General features: G+C 42.9%; 1 protein-coding gene across 1 annotated transcript in view; it reads left to right on the forward strand.

Moving 5' to 3' along the window:
* The window catches only part of LOC137301465 (serine/threonine-protein phosphatase 2A 65 kDa regulatory subunit A alpha isoform-like), a 53,336-nt gene that overhangs the window by 27,477 nt on the left and 4,861 nt on the right, over positions 1-20,998 (forward strand). The window contains exons 9-12 of the mRNA XM_067970971.1: positions 1,810-1,944; positions 4,176-4,349; positions 11,416-11,476; positions 19,754-19,908. Coding sequence (XP_067827072.1) covers positions 1,810-1,944; positions 4,176-4,349; positions 11,416-11,476; positions 19,754-19,908 — 525 coding nt within the window. The remainder of the gene's footprint in view (positions 1-1,809; positions 1,945-4,175; positions 4,350-11,415; positions 11,477-19,753; positions 19,909-20,998) is intronic.

The raw sequence follows: 20,998 nt of genomic DNA on the forward strand, positions 1-20,998 counted from the left end.
AATTAGTCAGAACACAGTGGTCTGCCCAAATTAATTTGAGAGTATCAGCTTTGAGAGGAATTTGCAGGCACTAATTTAGCGTTGGTGAAAAGTTAGTTTAAATTTGTGCTAATAATTGCATTGTTTATATTCTGTTAGAATAATAGATACAATTGTGACACAGGTTACACAGATTACTTGTACTGAATATACATATTTAACACTGATTATATACTCAACCTTCATATTGTGTTTTTAAAATATACTGGTAAGTTGCCCATGGTCAGTTGATGAATATATGTCAAGATGGTGCTGGAATTGGGGGAGAGAGAGAGAGAGAGAGAGACCACAAACTTAATCCACAGTACCACCTAGTAGCCTGAGCTTGCAACCAAAGCATAACAGTTGACCTAGCAAAATTGAATTGGAAATGTTGGCATAGCAATTTACAATGATAAATGTTAACACAAAAGTGCGACAAAATCATGACCACAGGAATTGAAGATTTGTGGACAGGAACTGCATACCCGATGCAAGATTTAAAAAAAATACACATAAATTCATTTATTGTCTAACTGTAATTTTCTCCCCTCCCAATTTTTTTTTGGTGTTCTCCTCCTTTCCTGAAAGTGCAGGCTCATTTTGAGATACAGGTACCGATCTACCATATCATACCTTGACGTAGTATCAATCCTTCATGTGCAATCCTGGACTGTGACTATCAACGGGCTATTTGATTGCAGGGTCCACTTCCAGACACCACCTTTAGGTTATTGAACAAATGATTCCAAAACCCTGTAACTGTAACAAAGTTCAAAACCTTTAGTTCTGTGACATGTCTCAAAAATGACAGGGCAATTTAAGGGGTGAATCCTGGCATGATTCTAATTGATCAAAAAAGGGGGTTTCTGGAAAGTGTTAATAGGCATGAATACTATTACTAATCTTCATTCCTTTCAGTGTTTAAACCAGTGTTTTTCCCCTTGTAAGTAATCTGACCATCTCTAATTGTGTGTTTAGATGGTGGTTGTCTGTGCTGCAGTTCTCACATGATTGCGTAATCTGCTTTGTATTCTCGGTAGGTGGTTGATGTATCAGTGTGTACATAGAGGCGACTCGTCACGACAGGAGAATAAACACCTGTTTGAATCTGTAGTCTTAGCAATCTTGAGGGGACTTTTAGTCCAGGTTTTATTTAACACTGCTGGAATTTCTAAGTTACATTCATATCTACTTGCCAGTACTCTGTTTCATTAGGGTTATATTTGAATGTTGTAGATCATAGCACGTATGAGAGATTTATTGTTCTTTGGTTCAGACAAATGGATATCCTATCCTGGAACTTTTGAAGTGCAATGTTTTAACTTTTATGTACCTTAATTGATGCCAATTCATATACCATAAAAGCAAGCAATTTTAACACCTCTGGATCTTCCAGTAAAACTCTTAACGTTGTGTGACCGTCCAATTTTAAATGTGAAAACTGCTAAACAATGAAAAATGTCAGCTAAAATTCTGTCGAGTATTATCTGCGTCTCACAGGGGAAGTTAAAGATTTTTGTTTCAAAGTTTGATCACAAATGCAAAATTGTCATCGTTGAGTGGAGCTAAGTGTTTCACGGGGATGCATCCAGTACCTGGTTTAATTACACTTGTTTTGAGTTTTGCAAGAAAATTATAGTTAGCATCCTGCATGGTGTGATAAACAGAAATGCAAGTTTGCTTTTGTCAAACTTTGGAGCTATTGTTCACCATGAGTGTGGCTAACACTGCATTCTGTAATCTACCTGACTAGGCTTTTATTTCATGATTATATGGTTTCTTTTTCAGGAACTTGTCTCTGATACTAATCAACACGTGAAGTCAGCTCTGGCCTCTGTTATTATGGGTCTATCCACCATCCTGGGCAAGGACAGCACAGTTGAACACTTGCTTCCTCTGTTTTTGGCTCAACTCAAAGATGAGGTAATAATCATACCATCCAGAAAACTAACAATGATTTGAGGATTAAAACTGATGCAGTTATAGATAAACTAAAATTACTGCATTGGAACACTAAGTTTTCACAGTTGACTCACTTCACACAGATGAACAGTAAAACTGGTTTCACTGTCTACTGCCTCAAAACCACTGTTACTCCAAGTGGAGGTGAAAAGAGGTCACTCTTTTACTACCCATTATGCAATTGTAGATAAATGCACACTTGAATAATTGTTAGTCATGCATCTAGATGCTAGAACTTGACAGAAGAGCCGCCTTCTTAGTCACTAACTGAAGGTGATGAGGGTATAGATGCTTAATATAGGACCCTGGATTAATATGATAGTATGGTGGTATGTCAGAATGTGGACTAAAATGGCACTGATTCACTGTGCTGTTGATTAATTTTGTAAATCATGGAAAGAAGTGGCAGTCAACCTTTGCCCATCTGTGTGCCATACTGTTGGGTAACGAATGTTATATCTGGCATTTGTAAAGTTTAATACTAATTTCACGTCATTGCTTGTAACTGCACTCCGATGTGTAACATTTTGAAATTTCATTCTATTTTGTGCTGAACGAATGGAAAGGACAATCGCAGTTACCAATGGATTCTCTCCAGCTGTGCAATGTTAGTTACATGAGTTTCAGATGGATTAGAGTTAATCTGCAGTACATTCTTCAGATGCCATGATTTGCTGGCATGGGAACGCTCCTGACCATGGTGCTGAACGATTTTGCGGAGTTGTTTTGCTAAATGAGAGTAATCCAAATCTTGTGTATTGATGTAGCTAAAGGTGAAATGCTTAGTGGTGTGAGGGGGAATATGTTTTGTTTTAAAAAAAACTATTCTGTAACGCAGTGCGTCCTCTTCGAACTTGGCTTGAAGTGACCTTGGTACAAAAATGCAGCCCAATATAGATGCAAGTCTGAATTTAGTTTTATAAGTAATCTTTGAAATCATTTTACAAATTAACTAAAACTGATCTTTCCACATGGGACACTGTTTTCTTGATCATTCAACAGTGTTGAAAGTGTTTTGATCTTTCAGGAATAGTTGACAGATATTCCATATCATCTTTAAATGGTCTACTCTTAATTTGAAGTTGTTTAATTTGAATTGAAATCATGCAAAAAATACCTCTTGTGCTGTTTTGTTATAATTCCTTAATACTGGATAATTTGATTTGAATTAATAGTAGACCATGGTAACAAAGTAGGAAATGCATAATTATTGCATGTACATTGTGTACTAGTTAACCACCACACGGTCAATCCTGCTGTTCACGACAAAGGAGGACGAGGTACTGAGGCATCTAATAGTTGCTATCTCTGAAATAACATCTCCCTGAATTAGAGATGCACAGTAGGAAATACCTTTGTTTCCTCTTAAATTTTTTTCAGATGGGCGCTTTATCAACTATAGGGAATGAGCCAATGCAAATATTCTGTGTAGGTTATTGTTTCTAACGGCACAGGAATGACCATTTGTGTTTCGAGAAACTTAAAACCCTCATTTGTGGTTTGTGTATAGAAGGTGATGACTTCAAAGTATTGATTACACTTGTTCTGAGACTCCACTCAAAGTATATTCCTTTTTGATTACTTGTCTGTCACAGCCAGTTACAATAAGCTCTAAATTGGTTACAGTCTCAACCTCTAATCAAGCAAATCTGGTTTTTGTGGCCAATCGTTTGTCTGCATTTTGGTTACTCATTGTATATTATTTTTCAGTAAGCTTATTTAGTATGCTGGCCTGAAGGAAAAATCATACTTCAGCCACTGTGGTTTAGCATTGTGCCATTATGCTTGTGTGACTCATTCAGGCTCCGTTACTTTTAATTTCAGTGATTGGCTGCAAAACATATTCACCTTTTAAGGGTACTATCAGTAAAGCACCCTAGCAGCAAGTTCACCTAAGAAAATTTATCTAAAAGCAAAATATAATTTAGAGAAACTTTAGAAAACAGCCCCCTAATTTGTCCATTTACCAAGCTCGAGGCATATTTCTGTACTCTTTTTGTCAGAGTCAGTACTTAATGAATGTTTAGCTAATTCTTTAGGGGAGGAGGAAGAGTAGGAAAAAGCAACTGTTGATCCGTCTCTAATTCTGTTCAACCCTCATCCTCTGTCCTCAGCACCTTTTGAGGTAAGAACTGTTGATTTGCTTGGCTTATCATTTGTACCAAAGTAAGAAGATTGTATTTCTTTCCTAGTGTCCCGAAGTTCGTTTGAATATCATCTCCAATCTGGACTGCGTGAACGAAGTAATAGGTATTCGTCAGCTGTCTCAATCCCTTCTGCCAGCCATTGTGGAGTTAGCAGAAGATGCAAAGTGGAGGGTGCGTCTGGCAATAATAGAGTACATGCCTCTGCTTGCAGGACAGCTGGTACGTGGTGTCTTCCAAATGTTTTTGTGACTTGTTAACGATTGGTTAAAATGTGTTTCCTTCATGGGACTTGCTACTGCTTAAGAAGAATGTTAATTTATGTCTTTTTTTAAACTGAATTCTCAAAAGGATCCATTCGTCTACATTATGGATGTCAATTTTATTTATTAAAAAAAATTTGGTGAATTTGCTCCCTTCTGCACCAAAAGAGAGTTGGTAATGGTTGTGTGTACCTGCACCCCACAGATCCAGAAAGTCCCGGTTTGATCTATACTGAGTTAGCTGATCTTAGTTGAGATGGCAGTAGGGGTTACTAAAATTGATCTCAATTCACCTAGACTTAGGAGGGTTCCTGCTCCTGATTACCATACTGTAAATAAACCTCTGCTTGTGTTTATGTTGGGTGATGACCAGATTGAGTTTGGTTGTGATGCTGCCCATAGCCAAATAGCCTGTCAGTACTCACTGCCTCCACTCTGATGAAGAATGGCCACTTGAGCGAAGCACTGGGGGTTTACTGCTCTGGTGTCCTTTAGCAAGGTGGGCCATTAATTTATGCTGAACCACATCATTCTAAAGCCAGCAAGTGACACTTTGATAATTTCCATAACAATATTTGGCTTCATTTCAGTTGAAGATTGCACTTTTCCATCTTCTGTATTCTCACATTATTTAGAAAGGGAGCAACTACCCTTTACAAATAGCATATTAAGTTTACAATACACTGAACTTAAACTATTTGTGCATCATTTGAGTTTTGCATTTTTATATGCTGTTTATTGCTGTATATTATGTGATATCTTGCTGCACCTGTACCTCCAATAATTGCCTTTGGCTCAGTGCCCAAGATTGCTCCCTACGATCTGGAGTGTGCCTTTACCTGTCCAGTATCTATGTAATTGCAGTGATCCCAGGTTTGAACAGAAATCTTTCATTGTATTTGGCGTACTGGATATCACATGCTCCCACGTGATCTTGACTTTGGAAAGTGGTAGCGTAAACACTCTATTAGACTGTTGCTTAGGCTGCAAAATACCAAACAGATTTATTAAACAGTAAATAGCTACGGGAACAGTCACAAAGACAAACAGTAATTACAGACTTTACTATTCCTCGGCAGTTAGAAAAATAAGTCACATCTCCTGTGCTAACACTTAATTTAAAACTGAACCTGAAACAAAGGGCCCGATTTTAGCACCCGGTCCCGGGTGCGTTCTCGGCGGGGGGGCCTCTAAAATCCCGGTTTCGAGGAGCGGGACCAGATCGCGCCTCGATCCCGCCCACTTCCGGGTTGCGCGCTGACGTGCGGGGGTGCGTGCGTTGGCCCCGCTGGTGGGAATCCCGCAGGCAATTAAAGCCAGCGGGGTTCCACTTGAGTGTATTTATCTTGGTATTTCAGGTCATTAAATGACCTGATTGAGCTGTTTATTTAACAGGTGTGGGATTTTACAGTGAAATGAGACTGTTTCCCATACTGGGGGAAACACTCACACTCTCAACGGACGTGTTGCAGCCAGCAGCCTGTGGCAGCTGCCAAGGTGCATTCCACAGGTGGGGGGGGGAGAGCCTTCACCAACGCAGGAGGACACTCCGTAACATTGGGCAACGCCTGCCCTCCACACCCTCCTCCAAGCAAGAAGATTCACCGGCGTGGAAGTCCAACCCCTGTGCGAGGACACACTTTTCTAGCGTGCACAACCCCGCAAACCTAAACCTGCCAGATGGGTGCTGCGTTGACATCCTCGGAGGACGAACAGCATGACCAGCCTCAACAGCCTCGCAGTCCACGCCGTCCGCCTCAGAGACGTGCATCCCCACAACACGGTGCTGCGGCACATCCACCTGCACAGCAGGATGGAGGGCATCCGCAGAGAGAGATGCGTCGCAGGAGGCACTACCCTCCGCACAGGGTCTACAGACCGAGGCTCAGCTTCATGGACCTCTCTGAGCAGCAGTGCATAAGGAGGCTCAGAGTCACTCGCCAGGTCGTCGCCGACATCTGCAGCCTCCTCAATGACGAGCTGCTCCCGGATGGACCAAGCAGCATCTTCTTACCCGTCGCCGTCAAAGTCACCACTGCCCTCAACGTCTTCGCCTCCGGATCCTTCCAGGGTGCCACGGGGGACATCACCGGGGTCTGTCAGTCGTCTGCACACAAGTGCATAAGGCAGGTCACCGATGGGTTGTTCCGCAGGGCCTCGACCTACATCAACTTCGCCATGGATGAGCGCAGCCAGACGGAGAGGGCGGTTGGATTCCATGCTGTGGCTGGCTTCCCACGGGTGCAGGGTGTAATCGATTGCACCCACATAGCAATACGGGCACCTCCACATGAGCCAGGGCTGTTTATCAACAGGAAAGGGTATCACCCCATGAACGCCCAGCTCATTTGTGACCACCGCCAGAGATTCCTACACGTGTGCGCCAGATACCCCGGCAGCTGCCACGATGCCTTCGTCCTCAGGGAGTCCACCGTCCCGCCCCTCTTCCACGCACCCAACGCCGACAATGGCTGGCTCCTCGGCGACAAGGGATATCCCCTGCACACGTGGCTTATGACACCTCTGAGGAACCCCATTACCGAGCCACAGCGTCGGTATAATGACAGCCACATTGCTACCAGGTCTACAATTGAGCAGGCTATCGGGCTGCTCAAGATGCGCTTCAGGTGCCTTGATCGTTCCGGGGGAGCACTCCAATACACGCCATTCAGAGTGGGACGAATTATAGTTGTCTGCTGTGCCCTGCATAACATGGCACTACAGAGAGGGGTGCCGCTGGAGGAGGCCCCATGCACACCCGCCACCCACATTGAGGACGACAATGAGGAGGAGGAGGAAGAGGGAGAGGAGGAGGAACGACCCATGCGCCGAACACCGGCTCACCTGCGTGCTCGTCAGGCCAGGGAGGCACTCATATGCCAACGGTTCTTCTAACATCACACTGTGTGAGGCGTTCACATGTCATAACGTGCACAGACGAGGGTCCATACAGGCTCCCTCCACAGAAGAGTGGTGCCTGTACACCTGCACCCACTGCATTATGCCCAATGGGTGGGACGGGGTGGTCGTCGTCACGATGAGGCGCACGGAAGGGACATATTGCACAAGCCGCAGAATTATGGACAAGAGGTGGCAGCATTGGTGAGAAAAAGTGAGTTTATTTTGTGGTGACATTCAAAGAGTGGAAAATTTTTTTAAAAAATAGACAAACACCTGGTGCAATCCCTGTGTGCTCACGGAACTTTAGGCGTTCGTTTTCGGGACCCCCTACGTGGTGCTACCCCTGTGGCTCCAGCAGAGGTGGTGGCAGGTTGCTCCTGTTCGTGCCCTGACCGGGTAGATGCTTTGGGCCGACGCCCCCTGGGTTTCGGTGCCCGTGAGGGCACCTCCACAGACTGCTCCTCCTGCACCTGTGCAGGGGCAGACTCGGCCACCTGGAGAGGATGGACTATTGCGGGCACTGGTTGAGAGGGGGACAACGGGTGAGACTTGGGGGCGCCTTGAGTAGTGTCCACACTTCCATTTCCCCGTTCACCATCTTCCCTCTCATGGCCAAGGCCCACATCACCCCTTCCACCCTGCTGGACGGCAGTTTGGATGACATGGGTGCGACCTTGCAAGGCCACCTCCAATGTATCTGTCAACCTGTTGATGGCGGCAGAATGTTGTTCACCCTGAATCCGAACAGCCGTTGTGAGGGCCTGGATGGACTCATTGGTGAGCTGTGCGTGACGCTCGAGGGAGGCTAGCCTGTCCTCCACCGCAGACATTCCCACACCTACCCGCGACACTATCTCAGAGATGCCTTCACGTCCTTGCGACACTATCTCGGCGATACCCTCCTGCACCTGTGCCGCCATTCCCCTCATGCAGGAGTTGGACTCCTCCATCCTCCGTGCGATTGTGGAGAGTGCGCGTGGCACCTCTCCCAGTACCTCAGCAATGTTCTGGTGCCCCTCGACGACTCTCCTTTTGACAGGTGGCCCCCTGGGTTCAGCATCTGGGTCTGGCTGAGCAAAGCCTGGAGAAGAGTGCTCCCACCGACGCGGACCCTCCGCGGCTGACCCTGCCACCAGGGTCTGCTCATGCTCACGTGTGCGCGGTGACTCACCATGTGCAATCCCAACTAGCTGAGGGGGGGGACCCACCGAGGTGTGTGTATCTGCGCTGGTGGATGCAAGGCTCATGTGTGACGATGTACCCTCCGAGACGGGCATGTCCTCTGAGGAATCGCCCTCAACCGAGACGTCGATCGCAGACGGTCCTGCAAGAGAACAGAGGGAAATATCAGGCATGTGACCAAATGTGGCGGTGCGGCATATGCCATGTGATGCTAAGATCATTCACGATCATGAGTGATGAGTGCCAGCTTTCCCTTACCGGCCGTTTCGCCAGAACCAGACTCGCCATCCGCCATCGACGGGCAATGCAGCGTGCGGCTGATCTCCAGTGCCTCGACCTCGGCGTCTGTCAGGGCCACCTCGTGTGGCGGGCCCCCTCCGGTGCGTGCCCTATCGCGTGCGTTCCTGGCCCTCTTCTGTGAGGGCAAAACACAAAAACGTTATTGAGTGATGATTACAATGTGAGACGCTTCAAGCATTGGTGTGATTGGGTTGAGCGTGTGCCAGAGGGATGGGAGGATGCGTGTGCCACATGGCCATCCCATTGTATGGGCATTGGGGTGTGTGGTAGTGGTCGAGTGGGGACAGGGACGGTGGGTACGTGCAGGCACTGTGAGGCTGATAGTTGGGTGGCTGTGAGGATTGGTGCGGGAGCACAGTGCTGTCAGTGGAGATGGGGTTGTGAGGTGTTTGAGGTGATGTGGAAGACGGAGTGACGCAGAGTGCGTTAGTGTACTCACTTTTCCAGACCTGGTGAGGTCATTGAATCTCTTGCGGCACTGAATCCAAGTGCGGGTGGTGTTTCCTCTGCTTGTGACCTCCGCGGCCACCTCCTCCCATGCCCTCTTGGTGGCGCTGGCAGGGCACCTCCTTCCATCCGTGGGGAACAGCCTCACCCTCCTCATGCGGACCCCGTCCAGCAGCACCTGGAGGGCGTGGTCCGTGAAACGGGGAGCAGCCTTACCCCAGTGCTCCTCCATCCTTGATGGAGTGTAGTTTGTGGCTGGAGGGGCTTTGGTGGACTGCCCCTTTAAATAGAGCGCAACCATCGCTCAGACGTCAATGCGCATGCGCAGGCCGCCGGCACGCAGCTGAGAAGCGCGGAACCCGTAACTGCCGGCTAATTACATCAATCATCCCGCGATCGCGTGCGCAACGCACTCAATTTGGCCGGCGCGTTTTCCTCGAGCCCGCCTGACCACCCGCTGCCAACCCGCACCCCTGGTAAAATCGGGCCCAAAGTCTCAGATGTAACGTCACATAGTAGTTTGCTGATGAACATCGACAGAGTCTCATGGCCCTCTCCTCATCTGATATATTTGGAAGGACTGGTAAACTGGTCAAAGGTTACCAAATAAAAGCTCGCACAAGGCAGCTCCTCGCTACAGAGCTGACAATCAAATAGACTATAAAGTATTACCCCCGTCCTCCCCCAACCTTCTTACAGACCTAACTCCAGTCTTCCCTGGATTCCCACAACAAAGGGGCATTAAATATTTACCCAGTTGCCACTAACTGTAGGCTTGCAAGTCACCTCCCAGTATGTCTGCCCCTACCCAACCAAGGTTTTAAGCTGACAGTCAAGCAAACTGATTAGACAAATACCCAAGCAGATAGGTTTCCGAAATGCTTCTTGGGAATAATGCCCCTTTGAAGTGACCTTTTGTATACCGGACCACAATGTGTGTTCTCTGCAGCCTATGGAAGCAACTAGCAGAGCCTGGGGTTTCAAGTAGCTGCTAGTTTTTATACAAAGATATTAAAATACATAGGTTTTCATTTTAGAAATGTGACCAAAACTTACCGTTCGTAATGCAGTGCTTACGTGCCTTATAGTTCATTATCACAGTTATTCATTATTAATGTTTTTACAAAAAGCCTTGGCAAGTAGAGAGATGATGTAGCCCTGCTGTACGAAGCATACACAGATCATAGATAATTGAAAATGCAGCTGCATGGATACCCATGGGAGTTTTTAATTGGGTTGCATATGAAAATAAAGTAATCATAGAATTGTGCAATCATGCAGCCACACACTCTGGGAAAATCCTAGATTGTCCCATGTGACTGAATCCTCTCTCCAAAATATGAAACTGTTTCTAAATCAATTGGAAGAAAAAATAAGAATGAAGCAAGAAAATGAATAATGTGTTGCAATGTGAAGGGAGATGGTACACTGATAGAGATATGGGGCTTGTAACTCTAGCAGGGTAGCACAAGTAAAATAACCCACCAGTAGTTTTAAATGAAATTAAAATGTCTCCTATGGGCCGGGCTTGATAGTACTGTGCTGGTAGTGATCGTACCAGTTTCATTAGAGTTGGATGTCCCCAATCATTTAGTTACTAGAATGATTACCATGAAGTTGCAGGATGACTCCATGCAAAGTTGGTTACTATAGTTTAATGGGTTTGCATTATTGTGGTAAGATATTTAAGTGCTTTTACATGCACTGAAAAATAAGCAACCCATTTCCTGAGGAAGAGGAGAGGACTATTTTAAAGAGTTTTGTTTTGTTTTCCTCTTGGATGGTGGTCCTGTGCATTATCCTGGTGCTAAGCAACCTACATAACCTATTTAAAATTACTTGATGGAAGTACCTTAAATAAGTGAAATAACACAACTGAGTATATTTTGTATAACCTATATAATAGATCTAGTCCTGTAGAGTTCAGTGGGACAGTTTGACCCTCCCCCTCTTGTTCTTTCAGTGTAGGCCTGCTGTTAGGTCGCTGAAATTAGTAAGTTGGGCACCTGCTAAACATGTTTAAGACTCTTCGCTTGCTAACTGGGGAAAAAAAGATTCTTGTGACCTACTGGAGACATTCAATAATAGTGTTGTTCAGGCGCAGATCCAGGAAATCGGTGCAGTCTGCCAGAGCTTCAGAGTGACGTATTTTGTTGGGTTCTTCATTGACATTCTTTTTTTGTGAATCTATTTAGGGAGTAGAGTTTTTTGATGAGAAGCTGAACTCCTTGTGCATGACATGGCTGGTTGATCACGGTGAGTAAAAGCTTGATAAAGCACTGCATTTGCAGCTACAGTGGTTCAGCGTAGTTATTTTCTTGAGATCCACTCTTCAGTGCTTCATTTTATTCATCATTCTTAATTTAGTTTCTCATTTTCTAAGAAAAAAAATTGCTTCCTAGATTGAGGCCTGCATGATATACGGTTCCATTCCTCTTGTGTCTTATCTTCATATGGTATCTGCCAACTGGCATCAAGCTCCGATGCTTTTTGATTGTGGTTTAACCAGCAAGAGAATAGTTTTGTGATGTCTGAGGTGGCAGTTGAAAATTTTAGCTTGGGGGAGGGGCTTTTGTGTGAATTTCATGGAGAAGAGAACCTAACTCTCACTCTCTGAAATGTTGGTCTCCTTGGGGAAATAAGCTGTTCCTTTACAGAGCCACTTGTATAATTTACAGTTTTTCAAGTTTTAATTTACCTCCCCTTGCTTTGACATTTGGCTGCAAAGTTGAAGATCAAATGATGGATTTTTGACTTCTATATACATGGCGTAGGAACTATTTTTAAGTGTTTTGCTGCAATTAAGATTTGAAGATATGCTATACCATTACAGGGCCTATCTGGGGCCATGGGATGTTCAGCTTTGGCACTTTCCAGCTGTGGAATTTACTTTTTTCCAAGTCCTGTTGTTAGATTAAGTTCATGATGTGTATCCTAGTTTGGAACTCCAGTTACAAAATGATCCTGACAATGTCAGGGAGATGGTCGGTCAGTGTCTTTTTTTTATAAAAACAGATTGATGGCCAGAGTCGACCTGAACAAAAGATGTTTGTGATTTTAATTCTGACATAATATACCTCCCTTACACTCCCCAACTATTCCATGATGTTATGAGTTGAATAAATAATGAAAACAGCAGCAGTGCTGGATCATTTCCAACTCCTAACCAGTTGTATAAGAGAAGAATATAATTATGGATGTAATCATTTGAGTCTAGATTAAAGATTTTTGAATATTGCAGAAAGGTCCAGCTATGTCAGAATTGTGGAGTTAGGCATATTTTTCCAAGTGGCTTCTCTTTCTCCCCCCCCCCCCCCCCCCCCCAACCTGCCAAAGAACCACTTTTATTCCCTCCACTTCTATAGGGAGTAGTTATTATTCCAAATGTATCATGCTGCACTTCTCGTCCTTATAAATGTCTTTACAGTTAACTTGTAACTGTACTATAAGCAAAAAAGTTATTTTTCACAACTTTTATACATATTTTGTATGTACTTGGTATCCACCTGTGTGTGCTTTTTTAAAAAAGAAATAATTCGCAATACATTGTTACTGGAAATATTCCACATTCATTCATTAATCACCTACCATCCAAAAATTACGATAGAAGTGCAAACGATTGGTCTCATGAGAATGTGAAACCCCAAATTAAATTTCCACATACGAGGAATAGTGTCTCAGCAAAGTGAAAGTTTCTCATCATTCACAACACTGTGACTTTTTAAAAGCTGTTCTCCTCCCCCTAAAATGTTAATGTACTTTCAACATTACCCTTTGTCTTGAATGCACCTCATCCAGTGCCTATAGGTCCTTTTATTGCAGCTGACCACTGATTTGGTGGTTGGAATTCCATGCATAGGACAAATGTTTGAGTAGCAGTTGGCTGACTGTCGAGGTTTAGTTGAGGTTAATTTACAGTAAACATGAAACCTTTCTTTGTGGAATGTGTCACAGATACTGGCAATAACCCATGCTGGACGACTGGAATTGCAGGCAGGAGGAGTCCAACAGATCAGCACTTTGCAGAACAGTAAACAAGGCTAGGGAGACGTGCAGAGCAGCAGCTTTCATTTAAGTCCCTGTTTAGATTTTAAAAAAACAACCTTTTGTTTCAAGCAGTAAACAATTTTTTTCTCCCATCCTCTCAATAGCTTAATTGGAAAATTAATGTCAGGAATTCATATTGATGCCGTGGAATTAATGTAAAACCAGATTTTAATATCTCAAGGACAAACTGGAGCTATGTACACAGTCTGGTGTTGGAATGTGTTGACGTGGTAACTGTGTTCCATACAGTAGCTAAGTGTGGGTTTATAGTTGATTCCTTGCAATGTTCCCAATCTCAGTAGGGAGCATGGGGAATGGTGAGAAAGAGGGCTGAGTTGCTTCCCCAGGAGAAAAAAGGAAGATTCTTCTGAGAGAGGGCTAACTTCATTGTTCTCATTCCTCTCTAAGTGGTGGATTCAAATGGTCATGACAGAAATATGGGAGTAGGCTGCCCTCCCTTGGTCAGGAAGCACTGCATGACATACAGTGGGTGCTTCCTTTACTGTAACTAGGTAAACCACTCTGATCCCTCATCCTCTATTAATATGTGTTACACTGATGTGTGTTTTAACAACATACATTTTTATTTATAATCAAGATTTGTAAAATAAAACTAGTGATGCACAACTGTTGAGCTGCTAAGATGAGTATAATGTATAGGTTTTTGTTTTTTGTGACCTGATTAGCCGAAACATAATGTTGAATGAATCCTTTCAGTGCAGGAGGCTAGGTGCACAGACATAATGCATAAAGTGATAATGTTTCCAATGAAGCACTTTTTAATTTACTTGCTTTGATTCCACTTACATTTGGCACTAGGGTGATGAGCTTAACAGTAGCTGTATGTGGAAACTGTTGACCCTTAAAGGGGCCCTTTCTTAAGTAGCCAGAAGAATTTTTGGTGATGGATCAGAACCCTGTTGTATTTTTGTTATGACATTGTACGAAGGACTGGTGTGTTTTGCTGTGACACTGCATTGTCAAATGGGACATTTTCTTTGCCAACAAAGAAAGGCCTGCCCAATAATTTTCACGAAGGTTATGCGTCTTTAATACCCTGAACCCCATCCTGCTTTGGAATTCTGCATCTGTAATATTTCGTTGCTGAATATGTCTGTTAAAACTGAGATTTATAGAGCTGTAGAATAATTTTTTTTGATTATAAAAATTGTAGCATTGTAACCTATTGACAGGAAAGTAATTTTCATCAGGTCATCCTTAAATTCTGAACTCTTCCAGACCATAATGGTGCCTCTGCCAGGGCCAGGGAAAGCTCATAACAAGCCTGCATTGTAATTGGTGCAGGAAACTATTGTAGTCCTTGAAAGGGTTAATAAACTGAGTTATCTCAGTCTTGTGTATAGCTGTGACCTTAGTGAATAGAAGTGCAGCTTTAATCTGGAAGAAGGAGCAAGAGCCTATGTGATCTGTCACCCAGACACCAAAAGATAATTGGATTGAAGCATTGTTTCCTTGACAACCCTAAATGAAAAGTATACTGATATCCTGTGGAAGACTGTGCAGGCCAATTTCCACAATATATTCTATGGGCACTGCAATCATCTCAATGGCTCTTTTCTTTCACACAAAATGAGAAATTTTGAAATCATATGATCAACATCATTTGTAGCTTTGCAACAACTTTAAAAGAGCAATTGGAAAGATCATCGCATCCTTCCTTTTAACTGTGGGTCCTCACCTTCTACATAAATTTTTAAAAACATTTAATATCTCTAGATCCATACTAGTAGTTGTAATTTTATTAAGTATGCCTTCTATCATGAGAAAAACTCAATTACTCATACATCATGAAATATGGATCTTTTATGCGTGTGAAATGCGTTTCCTTCCTCCCCCCACCTGTTTTGGACTGAAGTTCTGTTTCTTAAATGGTGCCTCTCCTAGTTCTGTGCCTTGCATAATTTAGGAATTTAAGAACATACTTCATGTAATTGAAGAACATAATTTAGGAATAAGAAAAGGCCAATCACTTTCCTCCAATCATGTCCTTTTTGGCTAGCTTTAAACAAAATACAGACGTTTGGAGCAAAAACAGTTCAATGCAACTTACCAGAGGAGAAATTGACCACATGTTATTCCTTTACTACCATTGTCACGTGGCATGGAATGGAGGTTAGTTAGCATTTTGATGTGGCTAAACAGCTTTGTTCACTTGAGCCATAAATACTATGATGGAATGTTATGAGAGCGTATTGGAGTTCTCCTGGTACCATGCCAGTAAAAGCGTTCGCACATTAAATCCTAGTGAGCTTGTGAGTTTGGCATTTTTTTTTTGAGCCGTTTGTTTTGAACCTACAAAAAACAAGTGGTGAGGAGGAGGTGTACAGTGAGACGCTCTAATACCCCATTTACTTGGACAGACTTATTGGCATCACCCTGTAACCCAAGTGGTACGTATTGGAGGCACCAAGACTTCCCATGGGAAGGGGCTTCCTCCAACAACCAGATGCTGGCTTCAGCAAATATAAAAAAACTGCTGATGACACAAAGGCCAAGTCTTAACTTTTCTTTTGTCCCCATTGTTGGCCTTCCCCCTGATATCTGGAAAGTCCCAGCCAGACTGGCAAAGTAACTTTACACTAATTGTGCATGCACTAGATTCATACATGTGCAGCCACTTTAAAGTTCCGTTCACACATCTCACACAAACAGTTATCTGTTCACAAATCCGCTTAGCAGTATAGATTTGGCACAAAGGAACAGGGTTATTCCGCAGAACTTACTGAGGCGATTCTGCAGTCTTCAAGGTGTGATTTTTTTTCCTCTGTGTGCTGAAGCCTTTCCTCCAGGACCACATTATGCTGTAGTAGAAGTTACTGTGGCATTGCTAAATCTGAGGGAAGGTCACTAGCACTGTTTTTAACAGAATTCTAAAATTTGACTGGAATTGCAGTCATCAGTTAAATGTTCCTTAAACCTATAGTGACTGGCTTGGTTAGACTGTACGTACAAACGTATTGAGGACATGGATTTTGTAACGGTGACGAGTACTCCAGGAAGTGTGAAAGAAGCAGAGTCACCATTGGTCTGAACCTGTAACAAGATATCACTACATTAACTCACTGATTCTGGTTTTAAAAAAATAATTGACAGGTGTGTTTTTTCTCAGAATTGTATCACTTGTTAGGTGTAAATGTGTCAGTGAAACATGAATTTATCACTGGTATCTGTTTACCCCTCTCAGCTTGGGGATAGAAGTAGAATGAGTAGAACACTGTGTACCAGACACTGCAGGGTTGTGGTGTGGTAACAGGCACGTACGGTCTTATCAATTACACCACGTGGATGACAGCTGCACAAGTTATGTACTTAATTGATGCTAGAAGCCTCTTCTAAGACTTGAAAAGCTCAGATGCACTTAACTTTGTGTGGCATACATTTTAATATCTCCAACCTTAAATGTGTTTGGGTTTCTCTGAGTTTATGTAATGTTATCGGTCAAGAGACATTTCACACTGTTGGGGACTGTACAAAACCTGTATTCAGATTTGTCACTTTCATAAACCAAATGTGGATAATGTGATTTTTGTGTTTGAAGCTGTAAATAAAGTGCTGAAAAAAGGGAATGTTTCCCAGGCAGTTGTGTTATAGGATCGTTTACCCGAAAATGACAGGAGTCATTTTATTAAAACTAACCACCTCAGGAGCACGTTTTAATCCTAAGATCCTGATTACAATCAATACATAAGAACATAAGAACATAAGAAATTGGAGCAGGAGTAGGCCAGTCGGCCCCTCGAGCCTGCTCCGCCATTCAATAAGATCATGGCTGATCTGATCCCAACCACAAATCTAAAGAACACAAGAAGTCGGAGCAGGACCCGGCCACATAGCCCCTGGGCCCTCTCCGCCACCCACAGGGCATTGACCGATCCGAACTCAGCTTCATGTCCAATTTCCTGCCCGCTCCCCATAACCCCTAATTCCCTTTACTTCTAGGAAACTGTCTATTTCTGTTTTAAATTTATCTAATGATGTAGCTTCCACAGCTTCCTGGGGCAGCAAATTCCACAGACCTACCACCCTCTGAGTGAAGAAGTTTCTCCTCATCTCAGTTTTGAAAGAGCAGCCCCTTATTCTAAGATTATGCCCCCTAGTTCTAGTTTCACCCATCTTTGGGAACATCCTTACTGCATCCACCCGATCAAGACCCTTCACAATCTTATATGTTTCAATAAGATCGCCTCTCATTCTTCTGAACTCCAATGAGTAGAGTCCCAATCTACTCAACCTCTCCTCATATGTCCGCCCCCTCATCCCCGGGATTAACCGAGTGAACCTTCTTTGTACTGCCTCGAGAGCAAGTATGTCTTTTCTTAAGTATGGAGACCAAAACTGTATGCAGTATTCCAGGTGCGGTCTCACCAATACCTTATATAACTGCAGCAATACCTCCTTGTTTTTATATTCTATCCCCCTAGCAATAAAAGCCAACATTCCGTTGGCTTTCTTGATCACCTGCTGCACCTGCATACCAACTTTTTGATTTTCTTGCACTAGGACCCCCAGATCCCTTTGTACTGCAGTACTTTCCAGTCTCTCGCCATTAAGAAAATAACTTGCTCTCTGATTTTTCCTGCCAAAGTGCATAACCTCACATTTTCCAATATTATATTGCATCTGCCAAATCTCCGCCCACTCACCCAGCCTGTCTATATCCCCTTGCAGGTTTTTTATGTCCTCCTCACTCTCTACTTTCCCTCCCATCTTTGTATCATCTGCAAATTTTGATATGTTGCACTCGGTCCCCTCCTCCAAATCGTTAATATAGATTGTAAAGAGTTGGGGACCCAGCACCGACCCCTGTGGAACACCACTGGTTACTGGTTGCCAGTCCGAAAATGAACCATTTATCCCAACTCTCTGCTTCCTGTTCGATAACCAATCCTCCACCCATGCCAGAATATTACCCCCAATCCCGTGATTTTTTATCTTAAGTAATAATCTTTTATGTGGCACCTTGTCGAATGCCTTCTGGAAGTCTAAATACACTATGTCCACTGGTTCCCCTTTATCCACCCTATACGTTATATCCTCGAAGAACTCAAGCAAATTTGTCAGACATGACTTCCCCTTCATAAAGCCATGCTGACTTTGTCCTATTAAATTATGCTTATCTAAATGTTCCGTTACTGTCTCCTTAATAATAGACTCCAAAATTTTACCCACCACAGATGTTAAGCTAACTGGCCTATAATTTCCAGCCTTCTGCCTACTACCCTTTTTAAATAACGGTGTTACATTAGCAGTTTTCCAATCTGCCGGGACCTCTCCTGAGTCCAGGGAATTTTGGAAAACTATCACCAAAGCATCCACAATCCCTACTGCCACTTCCCTCAAGACCCTAGGATGGAAGCCATCAGGTCCAGGGGATTTATCCGCCTTGAGTCCCATTATTTTACTGAGTACCATCTCCTGAGTGATTTTAATCGTATTTAGCTCCTCCCCCCCGAGAGTCCCCTGTTTGTCCAGTGTTGGGATATTCTTAGTGTCCTCTACTGTAAAGACTGAAACAAAATATTTGTTCAGCATTTTTGCCATCTCCATGTTTCCCACCATTAATTTCCCGGTCTCATCCTCTAAGGGACCTATGTTTGCCTTAGCCACCCTTTTTCTTTTTATATAACTATAGAAACTCTTGCTATCTGTTTTTATATTTTTTGCTAATTTCTTTTCATAATCTAACTTCCCTTTCTTAATCAATCCTTTAGTTACTTTTTGCTGTCTTTTGAAGAATTCCCAATCTTCTATCCTCCCACTAAGTTTGGCTACCTTATATGTCCTTGTTTTTAGTCGGATACTATCCTTGATTTCTTTAATTAGCCACGGATGGCTGTCATTTCTTTTACACCCTTTTTTCCTCAGTGGAATATATTTATTTTGAAAGTTGTAAAATAACTCCCTAAATGAACACCACTGCTCATGTACCGTCTTACCCTTTAATCTATTTTCCCAGTCCACTTTAATCAATACATTTGATTTGAACCTATATATATTTAGCCTCTCCTGTCTGGGTACAAGTTATGTTGGATCTTGGGAATTGCAATTGGGAATGTTTGAGGAATGACCATTTGCTACATAATGCACACTCTTGAATCAGTTCTTCTGGATTTATTGTAATATTGGGCTGTTTTGCATTGCATTCAGTTGAGACCATGTATGTATTTTTAAAACAACTTCTGGTGATGATGTAATAAGCACTTTTAACCCATTTTACTTTTCAAGTGCTCAGAATTCCCCCCCCCCCCCCCCCCTCTAAATGTAACTCAGTTGATATTGAACCCAGTTAATGACTTGAGGCTACAATGCAAGCCATACATTCAGGAAACTAATTTTTTTAAGTTCCACATATTTGTTAGTTTGAAACTTTATGCTGGTTGCAGTCTAATGTCTGATAACCTGGGTAGTAGGAATGCCTGATCAGTTCAGATCATTTGTTGACTCTGGATTCTGCATTCTTCCCAGTATATGCCATTCGAGAGGCTGCTACCAACAACTTGACAAAACTGGTGGAGAAGTTTGGCAAAGACTGGGCAGAGTCTACTATTGTGCCTAAAGTCCTTGCCATGGCCAGCGATCCCAACTACCTTCATAGAATGACCACCCTGTTTTGCATTAATGTGAGTATAATTCTGTTATGGCTTGTATTAATTGTTCAAAACTACAGTAGAATTTCTATACAGGTAAAAATATAGTTCGAGTTCAATCTTGAATATTAATTTTAGAAAACTTGTGATATTTGTCATTTTGTTTTATTCTTGTAGGGCATCTGTAGTGTCTGCGTTATGTGCATGTTTAGGTTTTACACTAATCAATTAACTGCATTTAACCTATTTCATCCAAGGATGTCATCATACACTGCCAACATGCTGTGCCAGCATTGTTAAGCTGCCATTGTCAGGGGAAAACAATTGCCTGACTAGCAGTCTACTAACCTATAACCCTAGAGCATTGCACCCTCAACTAAAAGACTGAAGTTCAAATCTCGGTTATGATGGAGTCTCTCACTCGGGCTTTCTCCAACTGGAGAGTTTGACTGTGTCCTGTTAGGTTGCCATACTAAAATTAACTAGTCAGGGAATCATTCCATCCAACGCCATTTCTGTGTGCCTGCCAGTACTTTTGGCAAGGGTAGTTAGTAATGTTTATGAAGGTATCCATGTGCGGAACTGAATACAAGGAGAAGGCAGGGTTAGCCTTTTTTTTTTAAACGTAATTTTATAGTTGCAGGAAAATTAAATGTGGAAGGCACTGCTTCAGTTTTGATAGTTAACTGGTTAACTAGTAGGCCATAGTTATTTAAACTGGGGTCCCTGGACTCTAAGGAGTCATCATAAGGTCATCAAATTTCTAGCTGTGCTATTAGATTTCTTTATTTGTTAACTTACTAACCTGTTATTGCTACTGCTGTTTGAGAATTTTTTTTTATTAGAAATCATTTTATTTTGGGCAGATGATCATCTTTGAGAAACTGGTGCAGAACTTTTTCTGAGCGCTTACTTTCAATGAAATAATGTGTTGGTACAAATCCATGCAGAGGGTGGTGAATGTATAGAATAGACTGCCAAAGGAGGCAGTGGGGGCTTATTGTATTGGCAAATTCGAGAGTGGAGAAAAATTTGGTAGAGGGGTGTGACTAGTATCATGGGGCCTAATACTTTCTAAATACTGCCACACGCACTGTGATGGTCCTTTCCAATCCTGAACATT

Source organism: Heptranchias perlo, chromosome 33, assembly GCF_035084215.1.
Source record: "Heptranchias perlo isolate sHepPer1 chromosome 33, sHepPer1.hap1, whole genome shotgun sequence".
Lineage (NCBI taxonomy): Eukaryota > Metazoa > Chordata > Chondrichthyes > Hexanchiformes > Hexanchidae > Heptranchias > Heptranchias perlo.